Source organism: Vanellus vanellus, assembly GCF_965231255.1.
Source record: "Vanellus vanellus genome assembly, chromosome: 1".
NCBI lineage: Eukaryota > Metazoa > Chordata > Aves > Charadriiformes > Charadriidae > Vanellus > Vanellus vanellus.
Window position 1 is genome coordinate 112,028,408 of NC_138905.1, and position 19,235 is coordinate 112,047,642.

A 19,235-nucleotide genomic window follows, 5' to 3' on the forward strand; every position below is an offset into this window, starting at 1 on the left:
TTAGGAACTGGCAAGCTAACAGAGTTTTACAAAGGCATAAGAAAAAGAAGATTATTTCAGTGTCTGTGGCTGGTATTCAACCTAAGATTCCCACCAATTTGGAGGTCTTCATCCCTTCCTATCCATATGTAATTTCTGAGACACTAGGAGACTTTGCACTCCAGAAAACATCTTTCTAATTTCCCCCACCTCACTTGGCTTGACATCACTTGAGATCCAGGATAATTCAGACAAACTCCCTCATATCTGCAACACAGGAGTAAGTTAACAACATACAGAGCTGAAAGGCTTTGATTACCAGATAGGTTTTAAAATTCTCATAGTATTCTTTATAGTTTTTGGTCATACTCTTTATGCATGTAAGCTTTACATGAAGAAAAGGCTGAATGTCAGATGCAATGGAGATTTCAGATAACTTCATCTCAGAATGTATTGTTCAGTACAACCAGTTTTAGATGACAGCTCAACTTAGCTATAGATTTAGAAAAAAAATTACTTACTGGCTTGGAAGCCTAAAATTCACATGGAAAAAAATCTACATCAGTCAAACAAATATCTCTGCTATTAAATTTAAAAAAGTTGGTAGCAAAGCACAGTAGTGCTTGGAGTAATTTTCTATAGCTACTTATAAACTTCAAATCTTCTTTTAGTAAGAAACTGATCTCAAGTAGCTTTAAGGCAGGTAGGAAATCCATCAAATGTTTTAAAATTCATAGTAATCCGAGATGTATTGACTTCAAAACCTGGCTATAAACATCCAAAGGGAAAAAGACTTACCAATATGCCATATATATATGATCTTCAGCTGAGTTCTGAGAAAGATGAAGTTGACTGGCAAACCACCAAATAATTTGCATACAAGATGTCCTTTAAAGCTATCTGTGATGATCTGTCCCATGTAAAAGCAAAAGCATTCACAAGTACACAAGTAATAAAAGAAATCTGCAACCTGTATTTGCAGAAAAAACCTTAATGGCATGACTCTGAAGAACAAAGTCTTCAAAGTGGTCCTTTGAAGAGGTCCAAAAGAATCACCACAGCATATTTTCAGAGTGACAGCAATGTGAATTTGACTACTGTTATCTTCTAGGGCAATCACAAAAGGGGACTTTCCAGTATATAGACCCGTATACATGCATACACATTTATACATTTTTAAGTTGGCAACAGTATATTTCTGTTCTTGCTAGGGAAAACACAGACCAGGAGAGTCTATAAAGCCTTTAACAGATGCAAAATTCACACGGGCCTGGGGTCTTGACGGCGTTCACCAGCCGGTAAAACAGTTACTAGCCCCGAATGACCCGACAGCGTGGGGCTTGGTAGCCGCCCCTCCGAGACCCCCGAGCCCGGGGCGGGAAGTGACAGCCCCGACGGCAGCGAGCCGGGTACCTGTGCCGCGCACCGGGCACCTTCGCCGCCCTCTGCTCAGCTCCGCCGGCCGGGAGGGGCGTCCGCCCGTCGGACACCGGTCCCCTGCCCACCTGAAATCGGCCGTCCCCGCAGCTCCCACCGCGACCCCGGCCGCCCCCTCGGGCTCTCCCGGGCCGCCCCTCCCCGGCGGGGCTGGGGCTGGGGCTAGTGCAGGGTCCGGCCGCCGTCGGGGCCTGCCGGGGGGCGGCGGGGGGCGGTGCGGGGGCGGTCCCGGCCTCCCGCTTGGGCCGGCCCTTTGGCGGGGGGAGCAGATATAGGCAGGGCCGCGGGGCGTGAGGGGAGGCGGTGGCGGGCAGCGGCGCGGAGCCGAGTCTGGCGGGATACCACCACCCCCGCGCCCCCCTTCCCCGCCGGTGGGCATCGGCCTGGCCTGAGCGCCCGGGGCGCGGTTCTCGGCGGGGAACCGGCACAGCGGGGCCGACGCCATGGGGTCCGGAGGCGGACTGGGGCTGGCGGCGGTGCTGGCGGCCGCCGTGCTTTGCGGGCCCGGGGGAGTCGCCGGGCGCGTCCTCAGCGGTGAGTGCGCGGGAACCGGGGCCGGTGTGCGGCCGGAGGGGTGTCGGGGAGCGGGGGGCCGGATCGTATCCGGCGTCGGTGCGGGGATTCAGCGCTCACAGGAGCAGGGAACGGGGAGGGGAAGGAGTGGGACCGAACCCACTCGTTAAATGACCCGCGTGTTGGCGGCGGGCTGTGAAAGCGGGCGCCCAGGGCGCCGCGCCGCGGGGGCGGACCGGGGGCCGCTCCTCTGCCCCGGCGGCTTCTCGGCAGCTGTGGCCGCGGCGGCGTTGCCTGCTGTGAGGCGGTGCTGGCCCGGCGGGGGCTAGCCGGGGGCCAGCGCAGCCCCGCAGAGCGGGAAGCAGCTCTGGTTTGGGGTGCCCGGAGGCAGCGAGCTCGGCTGTCGAACTTGGGCGGCAGCCCGAAGGCGGTCCCCGCCCTTGCGGCGGTGTTTCGTACTGGCGGGTTCCTGGATTTGGTTGCTGCCGTCCCGGAGCTCCGCTTTAATTGCGTTTTAAAAAGGTAGAGCGTGGACTTGCTACGGTGTCCGTCTGAGGAGCAGCTGCACATCGGGATTTGTTTGCATCTATATAGGAACGTCTCTTCTTTGCAAACTTTTAAGAGCATGCAGCGTAAATACTTTTCTTACTTGTGGGAGTATCTACAACTCTCAAAACGGAGAGGAAGACAATACTTCAGAAATCTATAAGCATTTGAGTTTAGGTTTAATTTAAGAGACGTAGGATCACATTGTGTATTCTCAGCACAGAGATGCATACGCTCAGAAGCTGCTAAACCTAATGAAAAGTCTATTTTTAATTACACTTTGGGTCAAACCCCCTGAGCTAAAGCTAACAGGCTCTCGGAGTCATGTTGGATGTGCAAGCACATGCACACATTTGTCTTGAAACAAAGATTTACATGCTTGACTGTACTCCTTAACAAGTTATGTGTGTAAATCTTTGTATATGCAGGCAAGAACATGTCTCTTTACAAACGGATTCCAGAAGAATGCAAATTATTTGTATACAATTGTTTCAGAGGCTGTAACAGCAGCATGTCAAGAAAACTTTTTTGTAGTGTTTTTTTTTTTTTTTTGTAGCAAACATTTGGTTGCTGAATTAAGAGAATTTTCTTAGTTGCTGATGGAGTACAGTCACTGACCATTTTGCTGATGTCTTATTTGAAGCAAGTTCATGTGCAGAACTGAGATGTGCTGTTGGGCTTTTGGTGAAACTGTATCTTCCAGGAAACAATAGCTATGTAGCAGTACTTCCAACATCTTGAAAAAGCGTGCCTGCCTAAAGTGTACACTGAAATATTTCATCAGCCTCTGTTATATTGCAAATTGTACAGTCATATATGATACAGCAAAACTCTTAGTTTAATGATTTATGTGAATACTGTGTAGTGCTCGGTCACTTTAAGGAATAGTGAAGGCTACTCATCCATGAGATGCATTTTGCATTAGTAGTGTCAGTACAGGGGTCTGTGTGTGGCTGAGGAAACCTAGTCCCTTAATCTTCTAGCTGAAGCTTCTGCATTCGAGTGATGTATGTAGCAAACTAAGTGGAGGTTCAGCTTTTAAAACAATGTGTAATATGTGTATACTGCTTAGTCAAACTTTTCCTAGATGCATATAAGGGTTTGGGGTTTTGAAAGAATACAGGCTCTACCCCATATTTCCCTGAAGCATTTTAAAGTGTGCGATGAGTCTTATGTCACTGTATTGTGTGACTAATACTTTGCTGGTAGAATATAGGAGAGGATTCAAAGACACTTACAGAAGGAACCATTTATGTACTATCAGGTGTATTAGCTGAAGTTGTATTCATTAGATAAAGATTCTCTAGACAATAACAGCCAAAGTTATTTAATATTCTGGCACAGGCATACAGGCATATTTGGTAACACTGGTAAGAGAACTCTCTTTTTTTTTTTTTTTTTTTTTTTTTCCCTCTCTTCACCCCCAAGGACTACACCCCTGTCCTGCCACATGCACATGGATCTAGTACTAGTAGTAGCTGGCATATTTTCAAACAAGAAATAGTACTATTGAATTATTGGGCAGTGCGTGCTGTCCACCTGACTTCCATCTAGCTTATCATTCTGTCTCATATACAAACTAACAGTTTGGACTTAAACAGGCTTACATTTAAAATCATAAGTCTACGTCTTAAACAGACCTTTTTCTGAAAAAAAAAAAAGCTAATTTATACTTCAGTCTGATAATCTGGAATAAATGGAAATCTCACTGCTCTCATTGCAAATAAGTTAAATATATAATTCTTATCACGCACATAGAAACTGTTCCTGAAACTGACTGGAGTGCTCATTGGACCTGGTGGAAAGATTCCCATTTACTGCTGCAAACTTGCTGCAGACCTAGCAATAATTGCAAAATTGTAACCATTTTGACCACAGTGTCAAGAGGGCAGAGAAGGAAGGGTCTACCTTTTCGAAACGCCATTTCTTTAGGTAAAGGCTTTTTGTTTCTTTTTCCAAGTATGTTAATTTTCTGATGATGTAATTAATTGTTTGATGCAAATAATCATTTTCACACTTAGGTGGATTTTTTTGGTCGTCTTTAATTTGGGAATTGCTGAAGAGAAATAATACAAATAATTTGTAATTTTTAATGTAGTTAGTTGGGTGTTTTGTGAGCAGTGCTCACAGCCTCCATATCAGAGTATCTAGTGTTGCCAGAGAATTGATTCTTAAAGAAAAAAAAAAATCAAAGCAGGCTCAGGAGAAACTGCTGAGTCTGCCTTGCTGTCCCATGACATCATGAAGAACATGAAGTGATGATAATGCAGTTTGCAAAGATGCAATTACTTTAAGTATCTATTGGGCAGGAAAGATGCAATCTAATCTTATTACTAATCATTTAACAGGCTATGTATTAATCATAGACGTTATACTTTAATGACTGCTGTATGCCGTCTTTTTGTATTTCTATGGCTTTTTAAATTTTGTGATGTTTGTGATCACTATGCATCAATAGCAGATTAGACACTGATATAGTATTTTAAAGCAATATGTATCTATTTTGGTGTAAAAGTATTTAGATATATAAAACACTAAATTAAGAAAACCATTTGGTGGGTCATGAAACAACAAGAGTTGCCCCTATAGGCTTATTTGCTTCAGATGCCTTTAAGGATGTGGACATGTTCATTCGCACAGCTTATGACTGGATTTGAGTTGGTCATAAAATATTGTAAAGTAAGATAGTTAAAGAAGTATCTTCATGGGTAATGAAATCAATAGAGATTATAAATGCTTTCTCAAAAGGCAGAATTTAATTTAGTTCAATTGGCTTGGCCTGCTTATTACACCTGAGTTTTGCCTGTCAGACTTTTAAGTATTTTCTGTAGATGAAACCTTCTACTGTTGTTTTTGTTTGGGTTTGTTTGTTTTTTCTGAGGGGAGGGGGTGTGGACTGTTAATTTTAAGTTATATTTGTAGCTCAGAATTTCAGAAAATATAATTTGGAAAAAAACACTGCCAGTCTCATCTACGGGGCACGTATGCAACAGTTGGGTATTGAATGCAACATTTTGTTGTGAATGCCCAGCATTCAGTTCCATACTGGGAAAGCTTTTAATGGATGTGCATGCCCACCTGAGCTTTTTGTTCAATTATAGGTCTCGGTAATCACTAAAGCTGAGACTTTGAGAAACACAAGGGAGGCTGAGCATTTAACTCTCCTAGACTCCTTTATTAATTCCTCTCCTTATGCGCTTATTCTGAGCAATGTCTTCCTGGGGACAAATCAATGATCTAGGTTCTTAAAGTGAAATGAGGTGATGAGTCTTAAATATAATACACATTTCTACTAAACACACCTTACTCCTAACCAAGAAATACCATAACACCCTGTGGAAAGACACTTTATATTAGGTAAACTGTTATGAGTCGTAGATGGGAACACAGTTTTGATAACCTGAGATGTGTGATGGTGGATGCATCCTTCTATAGTAGGGTAGAAATACCAAAGTGCTTAAATCATTTTCAGGAATTGGGCTTCTCTATTAGAGGTGATGACCCTTTATCAACCCTGTAAAGCTTACCTTGCCTGTAAGGGAGAGCTGTGCATGTTGGCCAGACTGTGGCTCTGTTCAGGGGCTAAGGAAGGAGCGATGAAAAATTATAGCTTTTTATCTCAGGTGAGTGTGCTGCTTTTCCAGGAGTACAACTTCTCCTTCTCGGTGTCTTCTTCAAAGATAGAGGAAGGCATTGTAGTTCTGGAACTCATGATTGCCAAGCCCCAGTATCCCGCTTGGCTAATGGGCCGAAGAGACAATACCAACCATGGAGGGAGCTATGATGAATAATGTGTGGGACAGTATGGATAGTCTGCTTGTCTTTCACATGGCTTTTCTTGCTCCCAGTGAGACAAGGTTGGTGTGCTGTCCCATTGTAGCAGCTAGGTGCAAAAAAGTCTCTCACCTTGTTGAAGTCATGTTCTGTGCCTTGGCTTTACTGCTTTGCAGTTCAGGTCTGATCCTGTGTAGATGAAACGTCTTGATTATAAGATGTTTGCAGGAGAACATGCTTTGGTTCATAAAGTGGTCTATAGAGCACTGTGTGTGTGTTTTTTTGTTTTTTTTTTTAAACTAATTCTCATAACTACTTTCTCTTTGTAAACCTCTCATGGATCAGAGAAGTACTAATGTGAAATAAGTAAGATGAAGCAATGACTTGATAGTAGTTTTTTTCACTGTAATCCCATACTGTCACTAGACAGAAATTATTTGAGTCTCTTGCTGAAGCAGTCCCCACTCCCACCACTGACAGAGTAGGACTTTCAGTTCCAAGCAATCCTAAGAAATACTGAGTCCTAACTTAACAGCTGGCATGGCTCTAACTAAATCTAAAATGTCCACTGAGTTCATTTAATCCATGACTTTGGGCTCCATCTGTTATAACAGTTTCACAGGGCAGGAGAGATGGTGTGTGGTGCTGGACGGCTGTATACAGAGCTTGCAGCTGGTGTGGCCCACGCCCACGGTCTGTGGGTTGAAGATGTTGATCTTGAGGAAGTTGCTGGGTGCCGGTTCTGGTCCCTATCACTGCTGCACTTTACTCGGTTTCATGAAGTTCGTCTGTCATTACTTTGGGTGGTTCTTACTGTAGTACCACTGATATGGCATATAGCAATTGTAGTAAAGATGACATATAGTGGCAGGGCTATTTAGCAATTAACATCATACAATCTGATTTATTGGCTATTCTCACCCAAAATCAAATCTCCGTGAGGTACGCATCAGACCTCCCCATCCTTCTGCATTACCTACCAAGGGCACCTGGGTCCTTGAGTGAAACCCATCCCGTGGATGGGTTTGCCTTTGCCTGAGGCAGGACTAACCCAGACTGTCTTCCCGAACATATTCTTCGTGTGCACCACAGGGACTTCATCCCCTTCTGCAGTATGTGGAACTTTGATTGGGCAGGACCAGCTCAATTGGTAGATCCCCTGGTCTTAACTAACCGGGTGGCTTTCACTAAATGTGTCCTGATGTTTTAAGGTCCCACCACCCATTGCTCTCAGTGTAGTTTTTAGCAGTCCATTGCATCATTCAACCTTCCCCGAGGCTGATGTGTGGTAGGGGATGTGATATACCCACTCAATGCCATGCTTTTTGGCCCAGGTGTCTATAAGGCTGTTTTGGAAATGAGTCCCGTTGTCTGACTCAATTCTCTCTGGGGTGCCATGTCGCCATAAGACTTGCTTTTCAAGGCCCAGGATAGTGTTCTGGGCAGTGGCATGGGGCATGGGGTATGTTTCCAGCCATCTGGTGATTGCTTCCACCACTGTAAGCACATGGTGCTTACCTTGGTGGGTTTGTGGGAGTGTAATATAATCAATCTGCCAGGCCACCCCATATTTATATTTTAGCCATCGTCCTCCATACCAAAGAGGCTTTAACTGCATGGCTTGCTTGATTGCAGTGCGTGTTTCACATTTGTGGATAACCTGTGCAATACTGTCCACGGTCAAGTCCACCCCTCGGTCATGAGCCCATCTATAAGTTGCATCTCTTTCTTGATGGCCTGAGACATCATGAGCTCACCGAGCTATGAATAATTCCCCCTTATGCTGCCAGCTCAGGTCCACCTGAACCAATCCAATCTTTGCAGCCTCATCCACCCACTGGTTGTTTTGATGTTCTTCAGTGGCCTAACTCTTGGGTAGATGGGCATCTACATGATGTACTTTTACAACCAGATTCTCTAGCTGGGCAGCAGTATCTTGACACAATTCAGCAGCCCAGATGGATTTGCCTCTGTTCTGCCAGTTCCTCTACTTCCATTGCTGTAACCACCCCCACAGAGCATTTGCTGCCATCCATGAGTCAGAGAGTACTGGCCACTTCTCATTCAGCAATGTCGAAAGCCAGCTGGATGGCTTTCACCTCTGCGAACTGGCTCAACTCACTTTGTCCTTCAATGGCTTCTGCAGCTCATCATGTAGGCCTTTGCACAGCAGCCTTCCACTTTTGATGTTTTCCTACAATAGGACAGAATCCATCAGTGAATGGGGCATATTTCTTCTCATTTTCTGATAGTTTATTGTATGGTGGGGCCTCTTCTGCATGTGTCACCTCCTCCTCTGGTGATATTCTGAAATATTTGCTTTCTGTCTAGTCCATGATCGCTTCCAGAATTCCTGAGTGGCTGGGGTTTCCCATTTGAGCCTGCCGTGCGGTCAGTGTGACCCACTTACTCCACATAGCATCAGTAGCACATGTAGAGGTGACCCTCTCTTTGAACATCCAGCCCAGCACCTGCAGTCGAGGTGCTAAGAGGAGCTGTGCTTCAGTACCAACCACTTCCGAAGCAGCTCAAACCCCCTCGTATGCTGCCAATATCTCTTTTTTCAATTGGAGTATAGAAGGCCTCTGATCCTCTATATGCCTGACCCTAAAACCCTAGGGGTTGACCTCGAGTCTCCACTGGTGCTTTCTGCCAGAGACTCCAGGTAGGGCCGTTGTCCCCAGCTGCAGTAGAGAGCACATTTTTAACATCTTGCCCTGCCCAGACTGGCCGCAGGGCTACTGCATGAACTGTTTCCTGCTTAATTTGTTCAAAGGCTTGTCGTTGCTCAGGGCCCAGCACAGTGCGGTAAGCTGTGCCTCTCTGGAATAAACCTCAGCATTTTCCTTTCAAATACTCAACACTTTATCAGGGTCCTGCAGCTGTTTGGGAGTGAAGTTCAAAACCACTGGAGGTAAGAAGTTCTCTAAATACCTACCCATATTCTCCCACATGCCATGTCACCCATGACTATCCAGCCTCAGGGCAGATCAGGTGGTAGTCTTAAATAGTTGTTTAACCCTAAACAAGACCTGAAACACATTCAGGAGACATAGCAATAGGACCATGATGGCTTGAACATCCCAAGGATATTAAAAATCCTCAAAAGCTGTTGTACCTGGCTGGAAGGAGAAAAGGGAGATGAAAGTGCTGGAGAAAGTATCGAGCCTCCCCATTCCCCAACCCTCCCCCATTTCCTCCATAGATTGGGTGCGATTCTGTGAGATGGCAACTGAGGTACAGCAGGACAGCAATGCTGCATGAACACACCAACATAACCACCTGAACAGTGATGTTATCTTATTATAAGTTGATGTTACACAGGACAGCAAAATGATAATCTTGATCCCTCTCCCAGAGGATAAACTTGTGGGTTGAGGTAAAGGCAGTTTAATAGAACAGCAAAGGAAAGAGGAAAACAACAATAATACCGATAAAGGAGTACATACAAATGTGATTAATGTCCAACTGCTCACCAGCTGGAACCCATAAAGCCCAGTCCACTCCTCAGCCGTGATTCCTGCCCCCTGCCCTCAACCAGTGCCCCCAACCGTATACTGAGCATGATGTCACATTGCATCAAAACTAGTATGGGTCAGCTGTCCTGGCTGTGTCCTGTCCCAGCTCCTTGTGAAAATTAACTCTATCCCTGCCAGACCCAGAACACTACTGCAAGAAGATAGGCACTCTATTGCACTCTTGTACTGGGAGGCATGTAAGGTGTTCTACCCTAGGAAACTTTAAGTCCATAAACCAAGGAAATTTTATTAATTTTACATCCATATATAAATTTTACTTTACTTTAGATCTGTGGCAAATGCAGGTATCTTGGTAACAAATCCATGAAAATACACTTGGAAAAAGGCATTCAAATTTCACTGAAAAAGACTAAGAGAATGTACGATGCTTGCTTTGGATAATGATTGATGAAAAGTATACTTTAATGACTAAAGATTTATGAACTATTTCCTTCTGGAGACAAAAATAAGAAATGAACAATCAGCAGAAACTCTCAGAATTGCCTAAATTTATGCCTGTGAGAAATCCTGTTGAGGGAGTCTACTGATGTATATAAAATTAGGTATGTGTGAAAACGTCTCATGGTTTGGGACAAGAGAATAAGGATATTTCCTGCTCCCCTTGGCTGGCCCACATTATACTTAAGCCGTTCTGACTCTACAGTTTTTGTCACGTCTATTCCACAACATGCTAACAACAGCAACTTACTAGCTGCTGTATTATGTCTGTCTTAAAAGTATCTTGGGAATCTGTTCTGGTCTTCACAACTACACAGGAAACTATTGATTTGCCAGTCTTGTCAGTGTTTGTGTCAGTATTTATGCTTTTTTTTATTGAACAGCTGAAATGATGGAACATTCTTGGTGTGTCTTTAGGCTGTGATATATAAAATAATTATTATGTTAGTGTGTGTATAAGACTTTTCAGAAAAATGAAAACAAATGGACAAAACCACTGCTAACAGCTTCAGCAGTATGTGTTGTTGTTGGGTTGTTTTGTGTTTTTTGTTTTGTTTTTTTTTTTGTCCTGGGTAAATAATCCACATCCTGGAGCAGACTTACAGATGTGTAGATCTTTCTAACACATCATATTTCCTCTTATTTTGAATAGGCTCAAATAGACTCCATTGACATTTGTGTGTTATCATTGGCCTCCCTGCGTGTGTCTGTGGTGGAAGTGAACAGGGTTATTTATATCTATGAAGAGTGTTATACTTTGGGTAATTTTGCATTTTGTTAACAAAGATAATTCATTGTTAGGGAAACTGAGTTCCTGAGTATGTATTACAAAAAGTGTTTATGCTCCATGTCCTATGCTCATGGTGACTTTTTTCTTATGGATGATTGAGGAGATGCGTATTGGGCCATATTGAAATGCAAACCTGTCATCTCTGGGGATGCCAGTGCTAAGTTTCTTAGTGCATTGTCCTCCTCCATGCTCAGTGACGCCAAGGAGCCTGCATTGGTCCCGGTGGCAATGTTGCCAGACCTCTCAAAGACAGACAAGGGAAAAATATAGGTCTGACACCATTCTCGGTTCCTTCTTAACATGGGAAAAGGGAAGGCAACTTGCAATTTTTAGGGAGTTGTCTTGGCAACTATGCTGGCACTTTGCATGAACCCCTAGTACAGTGCAGTTTTGCGCTGGCCCCTTACAGAAGCAAGTGGCTGGCTGCCATGGTCAGCCCTGTGATATATGCCCATAGAGTTCACATGATCAGAAGAGAGGAAAAAAGTTATTACAGGAAAAGCTAAATGGATCTCAGGCTTTAAATTTATGTTGTGCTGGATATGTGAAACAGAGCTGATGCCAAAAAGTAGGTATGTTTCACTTAGGAGAAAGGAAAACTGACAGGGCTTTAGTGATTTGACCACAGGGGAAAAAGAAGCACTTGGGAAGTACTTTATAGATTATTTTTTTTTTGACACTGGCATATCACTCAAATCAGTGACTAAAACCGTTTCGTCAAAATGGATATTTATTTTCCAGTTGAAGACACTTGTATCGATTTACATAATTGTAATCACATGTTTTCCTGCAAGGGTAATTATGGATGGTGAAGTGTTGATTAGCTTTTAATGAGATTTAGACATCAAGGTACTTCTTTACAGCTCTGTTATCAGTGGCCTGAGATCCCTGCCATGTGTGCTAGGGCTGAGAAGCTAATTATAAGAAATACACGTGTGTGTTATTTTCTTGATGAAATGAGTGAATAAGGCTATTGCTGCTTGGTGAAGACGGCAGCCTTTCATGAGGGCGGGTATTCCAGTTGCCAGTACATGAGGAACAAGCTGGTCACTGAAACACCATGTCCCTGATCTTGAAAATCCAGACAAACTTGTATTCTGCTCTGGGGAAGACACATCCTCCCCACGCTTTATTCAACACAATGAGAAACTTATCCAAGTTTTGCAGGACGAGGAATCCTTGCTTGCGTCTTCCCAAGACCTAGAACAGTGCATGTTCTGAGCACATGAAAGCTTTAATAAATGTCACCAAAACAGTTTGTTTAGATCAATACATATCATCAGGGTTTATATGTATATTTTTTTAACCACCTGTTTTACTAACTAGCTATATTGCTGCAATATGCAGGGAAGCTGTCAGATTTCATGTTACTTGCATCTGTATTCAGCCAGATGGCAAAATCCAGGTGTTAGTGATAAGTAATATTCTTTAATATTAAAATCAGCACTGCCCAATGCTTCTTTACAAATAGAACTGTCTCTTTTCTGATTGCTCGGTTTTGTAAAAGTGTAGCTATTATGGGTCTGTTAAGAACAGTTGGTTTTCAGAAAGAACCAGGTCAACTCATTGTCCCCAAAAGCACTCAGAAACACAGTAGCTTAACTGGTAAAGGCTGACATACAAGTGAAAACTCAATTTCAGCAATAAATGAGCTGAAAAATCACTTCCCATGGCAAGAGAGAAAATCAGGAAAACAGGGGCTGGACAGGGACAAATATTTCTTGTGTAGCTTCATATTCTGCATAACTGTAATATATCTCTATATGAATGGTATAATACAGTACTTTCTTTTTACTTACAGCTTCCTCCATCCCCTGTTTTCTCTCTCTGCGAGAGCTGCGTTAGTCCTAGAGATGACTGTTTGGCTGGTGCCTGAAGACCTCTATCATCATCTTTGCTAATTTGCAAGATATGGGAAGGTTAATGGCTAAAGATAGATTATCTGGCCCATGTTTGAGAGAGAATAGAAAGAATTTGCCTTTTATCTATAATTTTATGTTATCTATAAATCTATAATTTTTACTTGCTAATGCCTAAGAATTTAGCAAGAAAGGGACTCCATTATGACAGATATTGTAGGAAGTCTGGCTAATAGATGAGTTTTGCTTAAGAGAGGTTGGGGCCAGCCTCTTAAGCCGCCTTAGATGTTGTCTATGTGCTAATGACAATATGATATGATGTATACAAACTGTCTGCCTGTAGACATACCTACCTGAAGTACAGTTACTTAATAGGCAAAAGTGGCTCTCAGTTATTTTATATAAGCCCTCAAAAGGGACTTGGAACATTTGAAAGCTTTTCATAAAAGAAAAATCACTTTAGAGAAACTGTATTATGACAATTAGGCATAACCCCTAATCCAGAAAAAGTATAAATCAATAATAAGCGTATCTCCTTTCTGCAGAGTTTGTTATTAGGAGGGCGGGAGGAAAAAAGTACCTATTAAGCTATAGAAGAGTTAGTTATGAAGATACTAACATAGATACAGGCTGGCATATGATCTGTATAGCAGTTTGTACTTGAATGACAAATTTGTTACCGCACAGAATTCCTTAAGCCTCTCAGCAGTGTGAGCTGAGGAACATCTGTGATGTGAATACTGACTCAACTAGAGAACGATGTGTCTTCAGTGTTACAAACTTTGGGAGAGAAGATGGCAATTTGCTTTTATCGTAAATGAAGACAGAACATAATTATGAAGTCTTATCACAGCAGTATTTTTTTAAAGTAATATGAATCATCAAAAACCCAAATTAAATTCAGTAGATGGATGCAAATATGATACAGTAAAACACCACCAGCAGTAACATAATATATCAAAACATGACCAGCAGCTGAACCCACTCAAAATCTGACTCGATGATACAGAGTTCAGTTGACAAGATGCATCAGCTTTGAATCAAAATGTGATTAGTAAAATTTAATACCTTTTAGCCTCTTATTGGCCACATTCTGAAGTGCATTACTGGGACTTGGCGTGAAGCACCCTGTGACACAGGGACAGGTGAAAACACATTGTGCCCAGTGTCCTGCATGCAGGTTACACAGCCTCTGAGGTCAATGTGCTCCCACAAGCTCAAGACCAAGACTAGTCTTCGTAACACAAGCAGAGAAATATTATCTAGCCAGTAGTATACTTTGGTTAATTTACATAGATTTTTGTCTTGCTATTATTTCATGGTCACTTTCACCGTGACACCTTATCTTTATTTTCAGAGGCTTCCATCAGCATCATGCTGACCTTTTGAACTCTGGTTAGTGTTAAATGTTCCACATTCCTTTGCAGCAAATGCTCATCTGTGTTTTCTGCTGAATCCATTACCTTGGGAAGAAAAAAGTCACAGTATGAAAACATAATGGACTTTTCGACAGCAGGCTTTGTGCATTCTTTTGTTCTCTCCTCACATATGCTATGCACGTGCAGCTACTGTTCCCCACTAATCTAGCTGGATGCTAATGGTAGTGGACCACAGACTGTACATTAGTTTATGAGGTTCAGGAGGAAGATGGATGGGATTTGCCAGCAGGGATCTTATGTTCTACCTGACACCTCCAGAACCTCCAGCAGAGTCATGTTTGTTACTCAGGATAACCTTTGTGCCCCTCATGGTCCATGGGGGTGTATTTAGGATGGAGCCTGGTGCTCTTAGGGAGATGAGTCTTTGAGCTGGGTACTTCATCAGTAATTTTGCTTCTAAATGTCATTTTGCTGTAACTTCTGTCATGACAGACCTAAAGGAACCTATTTCTGTTTAATGAAGCATCATTATTAACACAAAATGGAGACCTAATTGATTGAAATACCAGCTGAGAATTTGCTTGTTTCTCCTTTTCTTGCAGGAGATTTTTTTTTTTTTTCCCCTGCAGAATTACCTGCAGAAATGTTTTAACTAAGTATCAAATGTTTCAACTAAAAGCTATCTTTGCTTTAATGGTGATATCAAAACATTCTACTACGGAGCTGCTGGGTGACACCCAAGGATGAAAACTGATACATATGGATGAAAATGGTCAGTAGTGCTTCTCAGAACAAGTACGGTACACGTTCTTTCTTCAGCTAATGGGACGGTGAGGCAAAGTGAGTGCAAGCGGATTTCAGCCAGTTCAGTTTCTCTGCAGTAGGCAACTAGAGCTGCTACAACAGAGGGAACAGGGCAGAGCTATGTTGTATGGCTGGTGTATGCAGGAGATGTAGAACAAGCCTGGAGACTTTTCCATTAAGGAAACAGGGGAGACCTAAATTTGCAGTTTTGCAACTGGGCAAAAAGAGAACAGTGTCTGTCAGGTGTTGCTTCAACACACCACTCTCCCTCAGTAGGCAAGAAAGCAATTGTCGATGCAAAGGTAAGGTGACACCAAGCCAAGTGCACGTTTTGTCTGTTGCTCTGCCTGCTTCTGACCAGGGTCTGAGTTGTTCTGCTTGGGTGAAGAAAGGTGGGTCAAGGATTAAGGAGCTGATACCCTTCATTCATGGATTGTATAAGCAATCCACCTTCACATCTTCAGATGGTCGATAGGGTTGGATGAAACTTCAAGTTGTCTGAGCAACTGTAAGGGAAAACAGTAAAAATGAGTTCTTAATCTTACTAAATTAATTAGTTAGATCTTTGGTCTCATGCTGAAGAGAGGACTAAATATAATAACATGCTTTTCTTTTTTTCCTTTCTGGATACTCCGTGATGAACCAATGCTTTCCTTCAAGTTTTCTTTCATCTCTCAAGCAGCACAGGGTAGATTTTTGTGGAAAGGTTGTAAAAGCCTAACTTGCCTATATTTATTCACATTGCATAGTATGTTAGCTTGACGCGTTCCTATAGACTTGCTTACAAATTTAGTTTCTAGTCAGTTGTGACAGAAAAATTGGAATTCCATTTATACAGTTGAAATAGCAAATGTTGCTTTAGAATTAACAGTGGAGTCTTGTCTGCTGCAAAGATGTTAGAATAAGGTAAAATTGCCCATATTTAGTATTTCCATACTTACCTTGTTTCTATACAATGCGGCCCATTCTGTCATTTTTCACTGGTGAATTATTTCTTCTTTGTAGTTCAGGAATTAGTAGTGAGTGAAAGCTGTTAAAAATGAAGCTTGAAAACGTGACATCTCAGGGTGCTCGGAGAAGAGCACTAAAATGTCAGCTGATTTGCCAGCTATTAAGGCACAACTGCAGATTTCCATTAACACATTGAACTCGCTCCGCTACAGCAGATAAAAGTCCCCTTCAAAGGAAGAAAGAAAAGATTCAGAGTAGGTCATTACCTAAACACAGGGACTAAATTAACCAGAACAAAAAAACATTCACAGCTTCTTCTGGAAAGCTTACTACTCTGCAGCACGTACTTCATTCACACCCGATGGTTCCTAAAGCCAAATATTTCTGGGTTTCTTGCTGTTTTCTCTGTTGTATATTCTTGTACAAATGATCAGCCTCTTAGGAGGTAATTATTTCTTTTGCCACAGGTGTAGAGAGCAACAAATGAAAGAAGTAGTTTAGGAGTTGGATTGTGCACAAATCTTCACTTATTCAATTCTTTCACTTTATAATACTTGATTTTAGAGTTTTTTAACCTTGCACAAATATCTGCAATAACAACGGTATCCTCAAAAATTATTCAGGTCAGTTTAAGGGAAGAAAAAAAAGTCTTCACATGAAGTTTCCAGATACTAATTCACTAACGCTTTCAGATAAACCCTTGGGTACAGATTAGGCCTTCACATCTGTATTTGGGATAGCTCCGAGGAGGCTTCCTGCTCCGAGCCCACAACAGACAAGCTGTTACTGGGTTCCACAAAACAGGCACGTATTAGGGGCTGCAGTGGCACCGATCGAGCAGCTCTGCTGCCGTTGTGCACCGCAAGTGCCTCCACTTCTCCTCCCTGCTCTGTATAGTCCCACCTGGTTTCCTCAGCTTGGTGTGGGTGATGGAGCTGAGCCCCGACACTGATGTGACCTCTGTATTGGACCAGTATACAGCAAAACTTACGGCTTCTGGACATGAGTCCTGTAGCAGCTCAGAAACAGCATGTGCTGTTTGGCAAGGTGAGTCTCTGTGCAACAGCTAGCTGGAAGATAAGTACCCTGAAGAAGCTTGGCAGTTAGCCAGCAAGGACCCATTTGTCCTGTTGGAGAGGCCATTTGATTGAGGTTTTGGGACAGTCACAGAAAAGCAGAGACTGTGCATGAGAACAGAGTGAGGAGTCACCCGAGAAACACACAGGGAAGGGGAACAGGTGTGTGTGTTATGGATGGAAAGCTAGCTGTTTTCCCATGAAAGAGAGGCACAGCACAGGAATTGAGACCAGTAGTGGCCAGCCCAGTCATCTCGGTGGGTTGAATGTTCCTGCATGACTGAAATCATGACAGGGTATTTTGATACCTGAATTTGCTCATAACTTACTACTTGGTGTCAAGGAGGAGTATGTACGCAGATTGAAAGGAATCATAAGAGTTTCTTTCTGAAAATTGGCTGGGAAATAAAAAGAACAAGACAATGGACAAAGGACTCTCCATAAATCTGCATATACATCTTGAATTAGTGCTTTGAATCCCTGGAAGTGTTCAAGGCCAGGATGGATGGGGCTTTGAGCAACCTGGTCTGGTGGGAGGTGTCCCTGTCTGTGGCAGGGGGGTTGGAACTAGATGATCTTCAAGGTCCCTTCCAACCTAAACCATTCTGTGATTCTATGAATCCAATCTTTAGTTACAGGGAGAGGTGTGGTCCCTTTTGCCTGCAAATGATTACTGTCCTACATAATTCAGGGCTAGCCTTTGGATGTTTGCACTGTTATGTACATATGTGTACTCTGGCAATAAGCCATAGTCACTCACTCAGTGGTGAGGATTAAAATGTTGAACAGCTCCTCCTTCGCTGTGAACTCTGTCCTGTCACTGAGATGGAGCTCCTGGAGAAAATAATAAGGTGGTGATCACGTTAGCAAAATTTGAATTGCGGCATTACTGATGAAGGGAATGAGCTGTGATTTCACATGCAGGTTTCATTCTTGCACTTCCCACTTTTGACCATTTAGAGTTATCACTTTGTTACTTTGATAATAGGGGGATATTTTTTAATTTTTGTTCAAAGAAGTCACATGAAGAAATCCATTATTTCATATACATCTGTAGCAAAAGGTCTGCCCTGTGATACTTCAGCACCACTTCCCAGCTAGGACTATGGGTCTTACTACATTCATTGATAGCAAGGCTCGTAACCTGTATAAATAAAGGCAAATGACAGGAAAAGAACTAGGACAGAGTTGTCAGGACATTAGCAGAGAAAATCCAAACAGGCGTTCTCATATGGATCTCAGAGCCTCGCTTTTTCCACAGATACCTGTGGCCCAAGCTTGTCCTTACATTAGGTTATTCTTATTCCTGTATTATTGTGGCAGATTAATTACTGATAAACAAGTGGCTTTTCAGAAGTCTGTTTGCCAAGCCTAAATAAGAATGAGACCACAAAGATGCTTCTCTTGCTGACAGTCCTTCTCCCAGATGAACTTTAATAGGGTGTCATAAAGGAAAGGTTTCAGAGATATTTTTTTGAGAAAGATTACAAGAATCATAGGAAACACTAGAAAACTAAGCATAGGTTATTCCTACTTCCCCATAATTTTGATACCTTTTTATTGTGCAGAGCTCCCCAAAAAAAGAGTTACTTTCAGGTTTATCTAAAAGGCATGAGAAGATCCTGCTTTTATGTTCCTGTATTTGTGCAACTTTGATACAGTCTGCTGCTCTTGGAATTCTGGAAACTATGCTCTGTGCAGATACAGAGAAGGCTTCAGCCTGCTTTTGTGCTGTATGCAATCTGCTACAGAAAGTGTTATACTCTGTCATCAAATATGAAAATGAAGGAACACTAGGGCAAGAAGAGTGAACTTTATTGTATCTTTTAGGTTTCTTTGTTCATTTCTATAGTTGTTCTTTGTGTATAGAAAAACACTGGCTTAAAAAACTTAAGTACAGCTTAAGTTGTAGGATGATGTTGCTGTTTCCCAGTGACTAGTTGTGCGGTTTGTTTTTTTGTGTGGTTTTTTTTTTTTTTTTTTTAAGGTAAAACAGGATAAAATCTGTCCAAAGGTAAAGCCAAAGGTTATTTACATGAGGGTCAGGTATCTGGGTTTGCTTAAGAGTGTGAGTAAATACAAGATTTTCAAATGCAATACTAACATGGTACAATAAAACAATTTCCTTGCAAAATTTTCCAGTAAAATTA

The 19,235-nt window shown here is 42.4% G+C and overlaps 1 protein-coding gene across 2 annotated transcripts in view; it reads left to right on the forward strand.

Moving 5' to 3' along the window:
* Window positions 1-1,859: 1,859 nt before the first annotated feature.
* Window positions 1,860-19,235, forward strand: part of CHODL (chondrolectin) — a gene marked incomplete at its 5' end in the record, with an annotated part of 30,552 nt that continues 13,176 nt past the window's right edge. For both annotated transcript variants that reach the window (XM_082498269.1, XM_082498270.1), the window contains one exon: window positions 1,860-1,950. In XM_082498269.1, the coding sequence (XP_082354395.1) occupies window positions 1,860-1,950 (91 nt within the window). The remainder of the gene's footprint in view (window positions 1,951-19,235) is intronic.